We start from the raw sequence: 19,011 nt of genomic DNA, 5'->3' as shown, positions 1-19,011 counted from the left end.
AGAGTGAATGAAGGGGACAGGATGGTTGTATGCAAGGATCTGAAAAGTTGCCATGGAGGAGAAATTGGATCTGGTCTCAGAGAGCAGAAGAACCAGGAAAAATGGATGAAAGGTATCAAGAGAAAAATATAGGTTTGACATCAGAAAGAACTTCCTAAAAAATGAGAACTGTTCCCCCTCTTTGGAGGTTTTTAAGAAGCAGCTGAATAACCCATTATCAGGTATATTAATTATAAGGGGAGTTCCTTTAGGTTGAAGTAAATATTAGCTGGTGATGTGATCATGTGATGAGGTTCAGGAGAGCAAAGATGAGGTGCAAAGATTGTGAAGAATCACAATGAGGCATTCTCCCAAAAGGCACTGTACAGGATAAACTGAAGACCTCTCTTGGGAATATGGCTTTGAGACTTTGCAATAATAACAAGTTGAGTTACAGCTAAAAAGCTGCAGGTGTTCAATTGTCTTGCATGAACCCCCTCCCATTTTCCACCACTTCTTAATTAGCATTTAAGTACTTCTTTTAAAGGCTATGATGGCTTTGAGAATTCAGGTAACAGAATTCTTTCAACCAAGAATATCTGCTTCTAGTTCTCTAGGGAAATTTGAATTAAGAGTTTGTTACTAATATTCTTTTGTTTCTGGGATAGATTTCAGTGTTTAGAGTATAAGCCTGAACTTCCTCCAGACAACAAGAGAAAAGTTCTGGGAAGATTTAAAAGGGTGGGGAGCATGTGGTCTATTTAATCTTGTGTTTTGCAGTTTGTGCTTTGCACTCCTCTACTTATACCCTGTCTGTTTGGAGTTGCCCTTTCCCATTTGTTGTACAGATGAAGAAACTGAGTCCAAAGAATAACAGATTTGAGCACCATTTCTCTGCCTCCATGATCTGTGCTTTCTCTCCTTGGATCATAATGTCTTAAAAATCTCTTTTTTATTGCAAGATAGTAATTAATCCCTTTTTGCCTTTTTTTTTTTTTTTAACCTCAAGAGTCTCTGATTTTAATTTGAGTTCACTGTCTCTCACAGTACCTTTATTAATGAGTAAAGATACTGAACAGAATCCAAACATGATTTTGTGCCATAGTGTGGGAAGGGATAATTTTTATAGATAGAAGGAAGGGGGAGAAATTAGGACAGCTGAAGAGATTGTTGATGTTTTGATTAGTAGGACAATTAGGGAGATAAAAGTTTTTGATTACTAGGACAATTGAGGAGATAAAGTCAGGGAGGAGTCGGGGAAAATGCTAGTAGGATTTACTACTCTAGGAAGACTAGGAAAGAATGCTTGAAGGACAAGATGGAGTTGGAGAGATAAAGACAAAGTCAGAGAAGAGCTGGAAAAATACTTGAAGGACAAGGTTAAGGGAGATTTGGAGAAACAAAGTCAAGGAAATTTGGAGAAACACTCTCAGATTGAATTGAGGAATTTTGATTTTAGGGAAAAAAACAAGCCAACTTGAGTTCCCATCAGCTGAGGTCCCTTACAATTCTCAAAATAAGTGATTTTGTAATTTATGCACATTGTTCTCCATACCTAAAATGACCTTTCCTCTTCTTTCATAACATACTATATGCCCTTTATGGCCTAGCTCCAGGCTGCTGCAGGAAGACTTTCCTGTTCCAGTCCACACTAATCTTTTCCTTCTTCTGACCTCTTGAAATATTTGTAATATCCAATAAACATTTGTTAAATTATCATGAACTGAGAGGCAGGAGAAACAGCCTTGAGTGGCAAGGGGATAGATAGCTCAGTGACCTCTTTCTTACAACCAAACGCTTCATCATCATGATGGATGTAATTTCCATCTATAATCCTCTTGAGCTCTCACAGAAAGTTACCTCCTAAAAATAACATTCTAGAGGCTTTCCACAGAACATAGGAAAAAGAAAGGGCTGCCCCCAATTGTAATAATAATTAAAAACAAATTCACAAATATGGCCATTGAATGAACTGTATTTTTTTTTCAGTTTTTAAAATGTATTTATTTATTTAAAATTTAAATGCAAAATAAGAAAAAACAAAAAAAGAAAAGACAGAAAAAAAGAAACATTATCATGAGCCATTAAATGGGACCAAAAGCTGGTTTACCTTGGTTTCTCTGAGAAGAAACTGTAAATCTCGTCCACTGAGGATTCCATGATTCTTCACATAGCTTGGCATGTGGTTAGTGCTAGATCCATAAACAGTTGCATGTACTTCCATGTATGTGTGAATGATGTCCAAGTACTCCTTCTTATTCTAGAGAACACAAACACATGTTTTAAGTTACTTTAGTTTTGTACTCTATTAATGTGGATCATAATTTCCTATAAAGAAAAAACAACAACCAAAAAAAACTCAAGTTCGAAGAGCCAGAGACTGTGGAACTCACTACTCTTAATTTCATGGTAATTTAGAAATAATAATGACAACAATAATAAAATCTAAGATACATGTAGTATTTGAAAAGACCTTAATGAATACAAGTCCTAAAGTTTGTTTTTGTTTTTCTTTTAAAAATTCTGGCTTGAGTTTTGAGTGACAAAAGAATCATATAGCAGATATACAGTTTTGCACAGAAAAAAAAAAGTTATTCAGCAGTAGCAGTAGGAACTTGCTATTGAATACCAAATGAATCGCTCACGGCAAATTGTTTTGAAGTAACATCCTAGTTTTGTGATTACCAAGAACTCAACACATCAGTTTTGGCTCATCCTCATTGTGGAGGAGGAAGTTTGGGGCAGAGAAAGGAAAACCCTGAAAGCTGTCTGTCTGGAATAGACATTTTGAGATACTGAGAAGTTCCTGTGGAAAGCAAGTACCTAGTCCCTGCCAATTGTCCTTTTATGAATAGCTTGATTCCTCTTGTCAAAAAGGGAGTCCACTTATTTCTGAGCTTAAGGAGACATAATGTTCTATACAATACTTATTTATTAAGCAAGGTAATATAGAGATAGTTATAGGACTAAAATAAGGAAAGGAGAAAAATTAAGCAAGTACATTTCTTTTAATACTTAAATGTATCACTCTGGTATGTAAAGTTCCTGCAGTAATTGGCATATGTAGTTTTTAATGTGTAAATGTATGTGTATATAATATACATACATATATATGTTATATACATACAATACCAAAGTACAATACAAGTACCAAACCCCAAAATATGTGAAATATATTTATATATATGTCTTTACATATGTGTGTGCATACACATATCATATATTTATAGGCAGCATATTTTGAGAATGGTTTTATAAGTCAAAATTTTCTGTGGGCGGGACTTTATACAGTTTTCTTTTTTGAGCACTTCATTTTGCCTAGTATTTGCCAAATCTATTGCTTGAGTTTGATTTCTCCCAATTTCTTCATTTTATAAAGGTGCAAACTCATTGTTACATAAAACACAGAGAGTAAATTTTCTTTCTGAGCCTGATTTCCAAGCTCTCAAGTCAAACATAATAGTAGTAGTGATATGGTATAGCTTCTAGGGAAATACAGAGGTGGTTTTGGGGTCCCTTCATCTTGTTGGGGCTTCTCTGTTCTGGCAATTTATCTGATTCCAAAGTCCTCTGGCTTTGTCCCTCCTTCCCCAACCTGGGAATGCTATTTTCCTGACAATCTGCCTGATTCTGGAGACCATTCCTCAATTCATTGCTGACTGACAATCTTGTCAGTGAGAATCAAATTCAGAAGACCTCTCCTCCATCCTACCTATGAACCATAGAATTAGCATATCAGTGACAGAAGCTGGATAAATGTCTTTGGATAAAGGTTTGACCTTGCTTCTGTTTTTCTGCTGAACTGTCTTAGAATTAATTGATTGCACAATTACAACAAATTTTGCCCCTTGGCTAAGGAGATGAGTTCAAGTCTCTAAATTCTTTTGAGACACCTCGTGACACTAGTCTATGACCCCAAACTTATGGGGTCCCCTTCCCAACCTCAACATTAGGTTTTATGAAAGGAAACTACAAGGACTGTAGGAGCTTTCAAAATCAGTACTGTGAAAACCTCCATTCAATTATGAGCTCCTTGAAGGCAAGAACGACCTTTTGCCTCTTTTTGCATACATAGAACTTAGCACATAAGAGGTGTTTCTTAATGTTTATTGACCAACTGTTATGGCATACACCCCTTCCAAAAGAAAAAGAAAAATGTGATACTTTCTCCTGAGATGGAGGTTAAGATTTGAAGTTGGACCCACACTGCTTAGAGAAGAATGACTTGTTGACTTTTAAGGTCTCAAGGTCCCTTTCATTCCATATCATCCCAAGTCCTTCTGATGGGGGTGAACCCTGAAATTGTCCCCTTTGACTTTTGGGGGTGAACTCTGAAACTCTCCTCTGATAGAGACCCACTCTTCAGGGTAATTCAGTGTTTTCATTCAGTTGGAAATCTTGGTAAGGACTAGCTGCACCCTCTATTGAGTTGAGGATTAGCCCAGAACCACTCCCAGTAGCTCAAACTTAAGTGGTCTCATTCAGTAGGAGATCTGGGCCTGATATTCCGATTGAGTGGCTTGAAACTCCAAGATAACTAGTCACTTTTCAACTGGAAATCTAGGCCTGGGGGCATTGAATAGAAGCCCCCAGCTTTAGACTTCTTATAAAAAGACAATTTTGAACTCCAAATCTCTGCACAAGTCCTAGGATCATGCTTTGCCAAGAGACCGCTCTTCTTGGCCCAGCTGCCTGCCAGGACTCTTGTCTGCTGTGAAGATACCCTCTTCTCAATTGTTATTTCTCTGATAGGACCTTTCCACTGAGGAGTCTGTCTTCCTAGCAGAGTTGGCTTCTCAGTGCTAATAAAGATCTCTTTTGCCATTCAGACTTTTCAAGTTCATGAATTCTTTCACACTGGACCTGCGCCAACCAGAGGGGATTCCCCACCCCAATTGTAACATCTCTAAAGACCACTAGAACTGCGTCACTTCTAGAACAGACATTGGTTCCATATGGTATGTTATACTTCTGAAAGTGAGAAAAAAATCCCCGGGCACTGAGGTGTCCAAAGGCAAAATAGGCAGAGTGTGGATCTGTCCATAGATTACATTTGTTCCAGCTCTTCACCCTAACCACCCACAAGCTCAAAATAACCAAAAGTAGTCCAGAAGACCATTAATATCCACGTGATTGGACAACAGAGTCACTTTCACACTCTTGAATATTCTTCCCACAACCCCACCTACTTCATCATGTTTTATAGAATCATAATTTGGTAACACTCTATTAAGGAAATTGAAATCTGAAGCTTCTATCTCATGGTAGAATCAGTACTTGTAATCACATCCCTTTGCTTCTTAGGGGGTGAACAAGACCCCAACAAAAACACTCCAGGTCCTTGGTAGCTGGGTGGGCCAAAAGGAGGGCCATAGACAGGAGAAAACTTTTGTTAAATTTAAGTGGTCCTTGTTGCCCAGGTTGAATTCTCACACAGCTACTCCCAGAGGTAAACAGGAAGCTGCATTGACAGGATTAAATTGCCTGTGTAAGTGAGTCCCTTTAGTGTCCTTAAGCAGACCTTTTTTTGCATTGGACCCTTATTGAATTTTTTGCATTGACAAAATTATCTTGACCTCACAGTTACTGTATCTAAACATATATATGTAATCTATAATTTGATGTCAACTTCCCTCCTTCCACATTATTTTTCTCTTATAAAAGAACCCCACTCCTTGGGTAACTCCATTTTTAGGAATTTAGCCTGCTTTTCAGCCTCACAATGAGGAATTCTTTAGGAACTTTACTGGCTCACTGGACATTACAATAGCTAGTTCATTAGGACCTTTGTCTGTCTTATGGTTTCTTTATCAATAGCTAATTCATTAAGAATTTTGCCAACCTTTTGGCTTCTTTATTAATAGCTAGTTAATTAGGAACTTTGCCTACCTTATGGCTTCTTCCCACTTCTTAATGGTAAGTTTCTTCCTAGAAAACTTATCTTTCTCTTTGTTAATTTTTAAACTCCCTTTTGGAACTTAACTTGCTGTAGTGTAATAATATATTTTTCTCTTGATTTGGAGATGGTCTAAGCCTACAAACTCTTCTATGATTTTGTGACACTGGCCTGAAACCTTAATATATTTTTGAGATTCAATCCTCACACAGCAACATTTGGCGGTCCTATACAGGGAGAGTCCTGGAATCCCATATTTTGGGAAGTGAGTGCTTCTGTACCCCCATATGCAGTCACTTCCAGTCCAATGTCCTATTATATTAATCTAGCTTTGGACAGCTGAGTTACATCATGGACAGAACCCTAAAGTTGGGTAGAAAAACTGACTTTAAGTCCTGTTTCAGACATTTGTTAGTTGTGTTATCTCAGAACAAGTCACTTAACTCCTTTCAGCTTCAGTTTTTTTGTTTGTAAAATGTATATCATAACAGCACCAGGGTGGTTCTAAGGATTAGATTTTGCATACCTAAACATTCTATATAAATAAATGCTAGCTATTATCGTTATATTTAAGTGGGGAAATCATACATAATATTAGTCTCTGATAGAAAAAAAAATTGGTCGTTTACTATGTCTCAAAGGTAATAAAGGGCAGAAGAAAAGAAAGGCAATTTCGCATCCTCAGTCATGTCATGTTCTGCAAACAGTGACCACAATGATGTAAAGGAAAACAATACTAGAAGACATTAGAACTTGGATCAATGCAAGTGACCAATTTTGACTCCAGAAGATGATTATGAAACCTCTCTTTCTCTTTGCAGCAGAGGATACAAGTGAGGAATAAAGCATATGCTCTCAGATGCAGAGAACATGTTGATTTGTTATGCTTAAATCTACTTCTTTGTTACGAGAGGATTCTATTGACGGGAAGGTATTAGGAAAAGACAGTCATTTTAAAAAGGCATCAGTATTTTAAAAATAGAACTACAGTTTTAGTTTCAGAGAATCACGGAGAAATTTTGGCTATATATAATTCTATTAATTTAAATAAATTTATGGCAAATTCTTATTGAATAGAAGTGACATTTAAAACCTTGTTTTATTCATATACAAATCCCTCTTAGGCCTCAGAAATCCTGAATAACAAAGCTTCCACTAACAGTTCAGAGGACTAATAGTTTAAAAAATCTTCCAGTGGTATTTCAATAGTCAGTATAATTTAAAGAGGCAGTTCTTCCTCAAGAGCAGGATGTGTGCAATTAATCTTTATATTAATATGGTGCTGCTGATTTGATTTTCCAGATAATACCTTTTTTTTCCCTCTTCAACCTGACTCCCATTAATAGAGCCAAAGCTTAAGGTTTTACACTGGATGATAATTTAACATTTTTCACCTTTGGTAGTAGGGAGGGATTGTGGGCTGGGTAGGTACAGCCATTCAGGGAATTGGAGGCTTTGTTAGTAACTCTCTTCTTAATTGAACCAAACCCATATCCCTGAAAGCCACCTTCAGGGGCCATGCCTTCTGCTAACAGCTTCTTAAGAGTGTGAAGCTGAGAATTAGTACTGTAAAAGTGGAACAGCCCTGGGCTGGGAGTCAGGAGATGTGGATTCTACATCTGGCTACCACTAACTCATATGAATGGCACTCATCTCTTGACTTTTCTGAATCCCATGCCTGGCACACAGTAGCATGTGCTTGATTATTATCCCTCTGAGCCTCAGTTTCCATATGGGTAATGTGAGGGGATAATGCTGGGACCTCTAGACTCTCTTTCTAGAGCTACCAAGCTATTATTTCAGCTACCCAGTCCCAGTCTTTCCAACTTGTTCTCAGACTGAAGCCAAGGGGCTTTTTCACTGAGGATTAGAGAAAAATATATATTAACAAAACAGCGGAAACATAAAATCCATGACAAGAGAGGGCAGAAGCAGGATTTTCTTGGATGCCAAGAATTCCTTTTTTTTTTTTTTTTTTTTTTTGTCTCCAGCTCAATTTAAATTTTTATCAAAGGCAAGTCATCAAACCTATTAAAATTTAAATCTATAAAGGCAGAAAAGGCACATTTCCAGATTTAAACAAATAAGGCTAAGGAAAAGGTGAAAATTTAGTATAGGAACACTCAGCCTTTCCTGCTTCATTCTTTCTTTAGTTGTATATGATTATAGCTTTAGGCAACTACATTTGCAACAGTAGTAGTAAGATATTTAGTGCAGGAATTGAGAGCTTTAGGAAAACAAAGTAATATGAAATATCACTGGTGTGAGGGGTGAGTGGGAGAATGAAAAACGAATAGCTCTTTTTTCATTTCTTCATTCGCTCAAGCTCTTTATATTAAGAATTTCATTTATGAATGCTACTTTTATATGCATTTAGTAACCTTTTAAAAGCATTCACAGTTTGTTCAACTGTTTCTATTATATACATCTCTCTCTAGATTTGCAGTCAAAGGACCTGGACTTGAATGTTAGTTCTGCTAATCTAATAATGACTGATGTAATAGAACTATCACAAAGATCAGAGGACATAGTTTTATTACATCAGAATGATGATTATTATTATTTCCATTATTTGGAATGATTATTGTTACTATTTCCCTGGGTCTCTGTTTCTATTCCTATAAAATTGGGAATTGTACTCAAAAATCTCCTGAGATTTCTTCCACTTCTAAATCCTTTGAAAGCATGATCTTTGTTCATATATACACATGAACATTTTCATATGCATATGAAGTGCTTGTCTCTGGGATCTATTCAGGGATTACAATGACCCACATCTGTGAGTATGCATCTGGTATCCCCAAAGTCATAAGAAATCTCTGTTGGTATAAACTTCAGAGCACTTAATACTTTGTCATTTTACCTGATGGTATTCAAATTTCCCCTAATAGTATATTAGTGTGTGTGTGTATATATATATATATATATCTTGGATTGTGTGTATATATATATGTGTATTGTGTATATGTGTGTGTATATATATATATATATATATATATATATATATATATATATATATCTTGGATTAGCAGCCTTCACATATTTGAAAGACTGTGAAATGGAAAATTCTGAATGACTCAAGAGCATATCATTCTGAAGTTGGAAAGGACAGTGGAGATGCCTATAGTGTGGCCATTATCTATATAAAGAAAAACCTTGGAGAGGTAATGTTGCCTGACAAAGTGACAGAGCTGATTAGCAGAAGGGCCATAATCAGAACTCAATCCTACTCAAATGCTCCAATACACTATCATTTCTCAAGCTACTCTATTGGACTTTGGTGGTCCTTATGATGTGAAAAGGTATTTCATGAGAAATCTTTGATATAGGGATTTTTTTTCTTCCAATGTTTTAATGTAATAATGTATTATGTACAAAATGAGGAAGGAAGAGAAGGGAATAAGCATTTATGAAGTGCTTACTATGTGCTACATACTGTGCTAAGCACTTTTTACATAGACTATTTCATCTGATTCTCATAATACTTCTTCTACAAGGTAGGTACTATTATTATAATACTTATTTTATAGATAAGGAAACTAAGGCAAACAGATTAAGTGATTTGCTGAGATTCACACAGCTAGTAAGTATTTAGGATCACATATGAATTCAGGACTTCCTGATTATAGGCCCAGCACTATATCTATTGCTTTTATCATCTGCCTTTCAAAAACACATTAAAGATGCTTTTACATTAAAACAACAACAACAACAACAAAACAGGCTAGTAAGCACTTCAGGACTTCCCTGGTGGAGAAAGATGTGGGATAAGTGCCCCAGTCCTTTGAATAGGAATATTTACAAATGTGGAAACTGAGGCAAATAGGGTTAAGTGACTTGCCTAGGGTCATAGAGCCTATAAAGTGTCTGAAGTCAAAATTTAAACTCAGATTTCCGATTCTAGGCCCAAAATTTTATCTACTGCGGCACTTAGGGGCCCAAACATGGTATATATACTTGGCTAAATTGATATGTAATAATATATAAATAACATGTATGTACTTTTAGTTTCTACTGAAAAATTCATATCCCTTCTTTAACTTTTCAGTTCTCTCAAATTGAGAAGACAGGACTACATGATTCCTAAAGCCTTCTTTCATCTCTAATATTCTATGACCTTAACTACTTGGGTCTGTGCCACCATTTAGTTAACCTAGCAGCAATTTCATACTACCTAGCAAAGGAATATTACAATATTGTCCCAGATTCTCACCTACTAAATAATTTTGAAAGCAAAATATTCTGGAGGGGGACTTTTCAAGAAAATGTATTGCTCCTAAAATAACGTTTTGGTCATGTATACTTATTGTGTATCTAATTTATATTTTAATATATTTAAGATCTACTGGTCATCTTGCCATCTAGGGGAGGGGGTGGGGGGGGTAAGAGGTAAAAAATTGGAACAAGAGGTTTGGCAATTGTTAATGCTGTAAAGTTACCCATGCATATATCCTGTAAATAAAAGGCTATTAAATAAAATTAAAAAAAAAAAAAAAAAGAAAATGTATTGCTCCTACAGAATCATGATTTGCAAGGTTTGGGGAGGAATGATTTCTAGGATTGTGATGATTCAAGAGGTAGAAACCAAACTGAGTTGGAACACAGCTTGGAAGGCCTGAACTTGATCCTTTTATTCAAAAAGGAAAAAGAAAAAATTCTCTGTCCTGCTCTTCCCTATGGTTAGCATCTAACTACCAATAAGCAAAATCCCTCTCACTAGAGGAACCTTCCTCAAAAACAAATGCTTTCATATCTGAGTTCTGCTTAGTTTTGAAGCTCTCAAATCTCCAGAAAGAAAAAGAAAGAAAGGAAAAAAAAAGAATTTTAATTTTACTTAATTTATAAAGACATATTCTAGCATATCACACTGCTACTAAGAAAAAAGTTAACACAATCAACTTGACATTAAAATCATCTCAATTCTGGAGTTTAACTGATTGTACAAAATTTATTTATTTATTTTAAATAATAGCTTTTTATCAAAATATATTTATTCAAAATATATGCAAAGACAGTTTTCACCATTCACCCATGCAAAACCTTGTATTACAATTTTTTTCTTCCTCCTTTTCCCTCAACCCTCTCCCTAAGATAGCAAGTAATCCAATGTATGTTAAACATTGCCTGATACAAAATTTATAAAACTATTTTTTTTTTGAAACACAGCATTTGATTTTCTTTGGAACCTAAATAAAACCTATCTCTTTAAGAACCACAGGGCAATCAATAAAATGTGGGAAGGTCAAACAACACAGCCTCCAATGGTGCCCCAGGCCATTACTGAAAATTCCCTGCAAGAGGATTACAGATTTGCAGTATGATACATAATTGAATATGCCAGGAAGCTTCCATTATAATCATGATTATGCTTGTGGTAAGCTGCAATGCTTCAAAATGACTGAAGAGTTTTTGAAGATCTTTACGTTAGGTGCCTCTTTCCAACATTCAGCAATAACTGTTCTGTCTCTCAGAATGGATGGAGGAGATGGAAAACATGTTGCCAGCATATGTTTTATTATGCAGGGAGATAGGGGACAGGCAAATTTGTCTCTGCCTGCAAACAACCATTCTCCTGGCGCCTGGCACACAGGGCTGTACTAAAAGAGCAGTCTACTAGTCAAAAGGTAAAAAAACAGAATCCAGCTGCTATGGAGTTTTCCTGACCTAGGTGAATCTTCTCTGGCAACTGATAATATCCTGAAGAAGGTTCTCCTCCTACATTCAAAACTAATGAAAAAAAAGTATGCATCAAACACCTGATTTTATCTGGAGAAGTTCCCCAGAGCGGGAAGAGCCAAATGACAAATAAGATCTATCATGATTAAAGGGTAATTTCTACCAGTACAAGAAATAGCTGCCTAAACACAGGGTTGTGCACAGAGACTCTAAGTATCACCTAAAGAGAATGGACCCTTTCTTCTAGAGATCTTTTTAATTGCCTATTGCACAAAAGGTCTGGGAAAGAAAGGCCTTTCGGAAATCTACGTTTAGAGGCATCACTGACTTCAGGAGAAAATAGCAGAAAAACAAAGGGTTGACTGGGAGAAAGAAGTCCTTGGTACTAATCCCCATTCTGTAACTAACTGTCGGGATGAACTATCTGGGCCTTAGTTTCCTTAGCTACAAAATGAAATGAAAGGTTTCAATTTGGGATATAACTAATCAAAATGGGGTCTCAAAAGGGATTTAATTTGGGAAATGAAGAAACTACACAATGTAATTGAATATTATTGTGCCATAAGAACCAATAGAAAAAAATTCATAAGGAAATGCATGGGAAGACTTATATGAATTGATACACAATAACAGTTATATAGTACTTTAAGACTTCAAAGTGCTCTAATAAATATTCTCATTTGTTCTTCACAGCAACCCTGTGAGGTAGATGTCATTTTTATCCTCATTTTACAATTGAAGAAATTGAAGCAGAGAAATGTCAAATGACAGCTGATAAATGTTTCAGGCCAGATTTGAAATCAGGATTTCCTGACTCATAGGTGAAACACTCATCACTGAGCCACTTAAATATGTGGAAAATTAAGTAAGCAAAGTCAGGAAAGCAATATACTCAGTGATAACAAGAATATAAATGGAAAGAAGAAAAAGCAAAACAAGTCTGAATGTCATGTAATTTCAGAGATCAAGCTTGGCTTCAGATAAAAAATGAGAAATGGGAGTACCTTCCCTTTTTAGCAGAAAGTAAAAGACTATGGGTGGAGAATAATGCATTCACTGTCAGACTTTGTGGATGCTATTGCTTAGTTCTGCTGAACTGATTTTTTTTTTTCTTCCTTTCTAACCAAGGATGACTGAAGTAAAGGTGATAGAAAGACCAAGTATCAACAAGGGTCAATATTATGTAGCAGATAGCCTTGGATTTGCAATCAGGAACACTTGGTTTCAATTCCTATCCCAGACACTTTAAGGCTATGTGACCCCTATGTATACCAGTTGAGATGGTTGGAACTCTGAAAAGCTGTACTTGAATCTAGGGCAGCAGGGTGCTTATAATTAACTACCTATTCAATGTGAAATAATGGTTCTCCATGGTGATGTAATGGTTGCACATGCTCAGTGTGCAATCATACTTAAGTATTTAAGGGAGTCTCAGACATAGAAAGCTCTCTCAGCCACAGACACAAGAGAAGATGCCAGACTCCAGACTCCAGATACCATCTTTGACCATTCTAGTGGCCCTCTTGCCTCCTCCACTCCTCCACTAAGACCAAGGACTCAGGCTGATCCCAAGGTCCTCCAGAGAGCTAGTCAGGATATTACAACCAATCACTTAACTTTTCTGGCCTTCAGTTTCTTTAACTGTAAAATGAGAGGACTGGACTCAATAACATTAAAAATCCTTATAGGTTCTAAATTTATGGTAGTACATTTGGAATCCAAATAAAACCTATCTCTTTAAGATCTAAGACTACTTTTCCCTTCCCATTTGCACATAGACTGATAAGCAGTGTGGTACTGTTAAAAAAAATACTGAATTATTTGTTAAATAAAACTGAAATAGGAGAGGTAAGAGATCTAAATCTTAGCACTGGCTCTGATCATAACATTTTTAAAATAATATATTAATTCTGTTTATTTTTAATATCAATACAAAATTCAAATTAAAGTCATGCAATTGAAAGACTAAATTTTTTTAATTATGATATTTTCAAGTATTTAATCTCTAAAAATATTCTGCTATACAATTTTTTATTAGGATTTAATGGAACAAAAAATTGTCTATAATTTTCTTAACATTGTTTTAGGAACTTCTGAATGTTTCTGAATGCTTTGCAGTTGAATTAGAGATACTTCTAGGGTTCTCTTTCATATTGTATTCTTTCTTTTATTGACTATATATGGAAAAGTCACTCTATAAAATTGAATGGAATGACTACGGCAGAGAAGATTCTACAGGAAAGAAAATGGTGTCATCAAAAAAAATTTTTACTGGCAAGATTTTGTGCCTAGATAGCCCTCATTTTTTTCTATGAAAAAAAAATTCCTTTTCATTAGGAAACTTTTTTCTTAAGTCATCCTGTGGTTTATAGGTTTATTTCTATTCAAAATGCTTACCTCCCATTAAAAAATTGAAACCAATTTTCAAAAATACCATACAGAAAAATTTCAAAATGTTTTGTAAACCCTAATTTCCTAATATATTTGTTTATGTCTTATAAGAATACATCTAATGTTTTGACAAAGAAGATGTAAATGTATTCCCCAAGAACATGAGGAAAATTATTCATCATGATGTTTTACATTTTGCTATCTGTCCTTTTAAAATTACAAAGATAAACTTAATTATTGCCTGAATAGCATCCAACATGAGTTTTATATATGAAGTGGTACAAAGTGCTGGATTTGGAGTTCAAATTCTGCCTTAAATATTTACTAGTCATGTGATCTGTGGTAAATAGCTTAAATCTCTCTCATTTTTCTTATTTCTAAAATGGTGACAATAATAGCACCTATCTCCAAGGGTTGGTTATTTTGAAGCTCAAATGAGATGTTTGAAAAAAAAATTGCTGATCTTAAAGTGCTATGGATTGCTAGCAATTACAAATAAGAATATGAGGTTCCATAAACAGTCTAATCTTCATTTACCAATGATGCAATTAAAATTAAACAATTCAAGGATCTGTAATTTTGCTCCAACAGTAACTAAAGTGTACCACTGAGCAAGTCACTTAACTTTAAGTCTTTTTTCCAAGATTGCCAAATGAGAACTTCCACTATGTCAGTATCACTATGGAGATCAGAAGAGAAAATGGAAGTCTTCAGAAATGATTAACAAATAAAAGGGATTATCAGCCATCAGACATATCCACTGAGAAATTAACATGGATTTAAATTTTCTCCAATATAGCAGGAATATGGCACAGTGATACATCAATAACACCTCATATTGGAAGTCATCAAGAACAACTCTTTTTTATGGATAAGGAAACTGAAGCCTGGCAATATGTCATATGGCTAGTTAATAAGTGCAGAACCATGGCTAGAACTCACCGTCACCTGACTCCAAATCAAGTGCCTTTTCTTGAAACTGCTTCTATGCATATTAATGTAAATAATTTATAATTGGGTGTTTTAATTGCCAATTTGCTTTACTTCTCAATGGATAGTAGGAGTTATTTGTGGTTTAGTGCATCCTGGTGCATGCTTCCTCAAGTTGTTATTGTCCATTTCACATTTTAATCCTCTCAAGTGCAAAGACTACATCTGTTTCATTTGCTTTCTAAGGCACACAGCCCAGTGCCATATGCACTAATAAATATGACGTGATGATGATGGATGTGCTCAGTTTGTAACAATGTGCATAATATCTCCCCTCAGACTAACAAATGTTAACATATCATTGTTGTAATGTTGTGGACCACACTTGAGGAAAGGAGGATAAACCAAGATATTAAAATAACAATGAAACTACAAGAAAAAAACCAGGACCCTTCCTCTTGACTCCTTGTCAAAAACCAAACCAAACAAACAAACCACCAAAACCATTGCTAAAATCCCCATTCACAATCTTTTTGCAATCTTATCATACAGAGAACAAGAAAGCTCAAGTATCTTGACTGGGAATATGATTTTGGATTGAAAATATAAGTGAGTTATAGTTAAATCCTTAGTCAAATAGTGAAGGGCTAGTTTTAAAAGTGTTTCCTCCTCCATAAGTTCACAGGTCTCTTGAAATTTCTTCACACCACCTTGTTGCTTTTGGAAACATGCAGACAGTAAAAAATCAGGACACTCATTTTAATTAGAGCATATTTAGAATTTTAAAATGCTACAAGGAAATTTCTTTGTTAAATAGCTAAAATACTTAGAGGTAGAAATCTGAAAACATGAAAAATTAAACCTATGGAAAAAAATGTAACTAAATTCACAGGGCTATTCATTCTTTTTATCAATATCTTTTTCAAGCCTCCCCTCAGGTAGCAATTTCCAACCAAACAAGACATTCTGTTGAGAGTTGAAAACATATTTTTGAGATTTCAAGAACTCTGTTACCAGACTGAAAATCATCATCAGCACCTCTCTAGATAGTCTTTCTAGAGGTGCTAAATAGCTTCCATGGAGATAAGATCCAGATTTTAGCCTTGCTTATATATTTCCTTTTAGTGTCTCCTAATTGTCCAGTGGACAAAGTATAGACTCCTCTGTTATATTTTTTCAAAGTTTCATTTAACTCAATTTCTAAGTCCTTCAAAATGTGCTCATTTTCCAGTGAACCTAGTTTCTCTATACTCTACACAAGTCCATACACATACATACAGCAGATGCCCTCTTTTGGCTTGGCTCCTACCCTTTTGGATATATTATATGTAAAACTCCCCCCTTTATAATAACCTTGCCCCTTTTCATCTTCTTTTATGTGTGCCTTAGAAATTAGAATTTAAGTTCTCAGATATTAAGAATTACTCTTTTTTTGGTGTATTTAAATTTCAAATACATAGCACAGTATTGGGCACATAATAAGAATATTAATGTACATTTTAATTAAAAATGCTTTATCTATTTCTATCCTCTTGTGTCTATGCTTTGGTTATGATTCTGTCCCTACTCTTGGCTCCAAACTGGATTTGTCTTCCAATTTCATTTCTTCCATGATACCTTTTTCAACCATAACTGCCCAGAGGGATATCTTTTCCCTTTCAATTTCTGCAGCAATTACTGTCTGAACTAAATTGTCATTTTATCATATCCTGTCTTCTACTATTATGTAATTATTCACGCATACATTTCATTTGTCTCACCAACCAGATTCTAAGTTATGATAGAGCCCAGCTCTGCAGATTTTGTATAACCCATCCAGTCACAAAGCATATAGTAGATGCTTAAGAAATACTTGTTGAATTAATGACAGACCAACCTTACATTAGTATATTAAAAACATATTAAGTTAAAGAAGTAAAAACTTACTGAAACCCACTGAGTTCAAACACTTATGTACCTTAGAAAAAGTGAAATAAATCAGACCGTGATTCCAGGGACAGAAAGAGTTTACTAGTATCCCTCACTAAGGCTTCACATATAAGTAACCCAATATATCTGCAAGAATACTGTAGAGAACCTTCGACCACTCCCTAAAAGGATCTCTTTCTTACAATTCTAGTTCATCCTTCATGGTATTTCTGATGCTTTCAGTTTTACAAACTAATTCCTTTCTTTGTAATAAACCTGTAAGACGATTGGTATAAGTATTAATAGCCTCATTTTATAGATGAAGAAATTGAGTCTTAGACTGATTAAAAGATCATACCATTACATGTAGAAGGCACAATTTAAACACAATTCCATCCTGATGCCAAGATACTAATAGAGCATTGCAAATGGAGCATTTGCTCTTGATGAATGACAATGCTTTCCATGGCAAACAGAAAAGTGAATTCATTTCTTTCATCTCAATGGAGGAACAAGGCAGCAGAGGGGTAAATTTACTGTCTTTCCTGGAAAGATTATATTAAGACCACATCTGTGCTGTACACATAAAGTTCTCCATTTAGAAACTGCCATGCTTTGAAAGGGAAATAAAGCCACACCCTACCTCCTTGCATTATGTGAGAAAAGGAGGACCTAAAACACAAGTAAAATGAGCTCACAGCGCTTTCCAGACAAAATGCAGCTAAGTCCTGTGTCCTTGAGTGACTATCTGAACCTTGGCTTCTGAGTTTAGTTTCTCCCCACCAAAATATTACAAATCCGCAGAGACAAAAAACATGTGTGATCCAAATTTATCACAGGAACAGCCCATGCTAATTTGCAGTGCTTCTGATTTAAAATTTATTCAGGTCATCTTCACACACCATTAATTCAGTTAGCCACAAAGCCATTAGGTAGCATATGTGCATGACTGTGGGCCAGTTTGTTTCCAGGAAAGAAATTCATCACGAGAGACATTATCTAGTTGGTTATTTGGGTAGTTCAGCTGGTAAAGCATATGGGAGGTAGCACATAGGTCAGGGTTTAAGTTTTCTTTAATAAAATTAAAATGTAAATGTCTTTAAGAACCTTGTAAACACAGTCTTTTTCATAAAAAAAAAGTTTCTGCTAGATATGAGATTCATTGAGGTAGCTTTAGGGATGTTCCAAATCCTAAAATTTAAATGGTTAAATTCCAAGACTAGCTCAGTATCTTCTGGAGATACAATCAATAACAGTAACAAACCTCAAACTTGAAAGTGATAATATATCCATTTTAAAAAATAATTTGGAAGTTTAGGGAGGGAAATAAATTAATGACATAAGTAGAAATGCCAAGTACAGAAAAGGGTAATCAAGTCAAATTAAATGACAAAGGCAAGACAGCAAGCATGGATGACTTGGCAAGAATGCTTTACTAATATATATTAACTTTAATTCGCCCAATGGCTAATGACTAAAGTCCCTTCTCCATCTCATAACAGAGGGCTCCATCTTGGACCTTAGTTCTTAATATTTGAGAGAACATGGTCAACATGACTCAAAAGAGCATTACAAAGAAGGAGTTCTGAAAAAGAACATTTTATAGGAGAAATGGATGCCTTAGAATCACATTGTTCCTTTAAGAAATAATTGCATGTCAGAATTAATTATAAAATTATTTTATGAGCAAGACTAATTGTTGGAGGAAGGTGTAGATAAGAAGAAACAGTATGAGAATTTAGTTCATAAGCCCAGTGTCTGATTTCAAATTGGCGGGAGCCAGAAGCCTAAGTATTAAACTTCTCTATTTTCATAGATCTGAGATCTCTCATTATAAAACTGAGGGCATCTTGCTAGCATAGTGGATAGAGTGCCAGTCCTTGAGTTAGGAGGACCTGAGTTCAAATTTGGCCTCATATACTTCCTAGTCATATGACCTGAGCAAGTCATTTAACTATTTATCTCAGTTTCCTCTTTTGTAAAATGATCTGATACTCCAGTATCTTTGCCAAAAAAGCCACACATGTAATCATAAAGCACTGAACACAATCAATCAGCTAAAGAACAATAATAACTATAAAATGGAGCTCTTTTAAAAAATTTACATATGTTCCTAATGATGTCTATAAATGTAATCTGCATTATTATTATTTTCACATCATTTTAGGTCTATATAATCAACAAAACAATAAATCAAGCCTTGATTTGTAGCATTTGCCATTTTCCAAGTC

At 35.2% G+C, this 19,011-nt stretch overlaps 1 protein-coding gene and 1 long non-coding RNA gene across 6 annotated transcripts in view; one reads left to right on the top strand and one right to left on the bottom strand.

Annotated features, from left to right (window-relative positions):
* MGAT5 (alpha-1,6-mannosylglycoprotein 6-beta-N-acetylglucosaminyltransferase) overlaps positions 1-19,011 on the bottom strand; it is a 365,609-nt gene that overhangs the window by 47,272 nt on the left and 299,326 nt on the right. For all 5 annotated transcript variants that reach the window (XM_023499178.2, XM_023499179.2, XM_012544690.3 and 2 more), the window contains one exon: positions 2,090-2,239. In XM_023499178.2, the coding sequence (XP_023354946.1) occupies positions 2,090-2,239 (150 nt within the window). The remainder of the gene's footprint in view (positions 1-2,089; positions 2,240-19,011) is intronic.
* LOC116422407 overlaps positions 1-19,011 on the top strand; it is a 48,400-nt gene that overhangs the window by 19,939 nt on the left and 9,450 nt on the right. The window lies entirely within an intron of this gene.

Source organism: Sarcophilus harrisii, chromosome 3 (genome assembly GCF_902635505.1).
Source record: "Sarcophilus harrisii chromosome 3, mSarHar1.11, whole genome shotgun sequence".
NCBI classification, from domain to species: Eukaryota; Metazoa; Chordata; class Mammalia; order Dasyuromorphia; family Dasyuridae; genus Sarcophilus; species Sarcophilus harrisii.
This window is presented reverse-complemented; position numbering and strand designations above follow the sequence as displayed.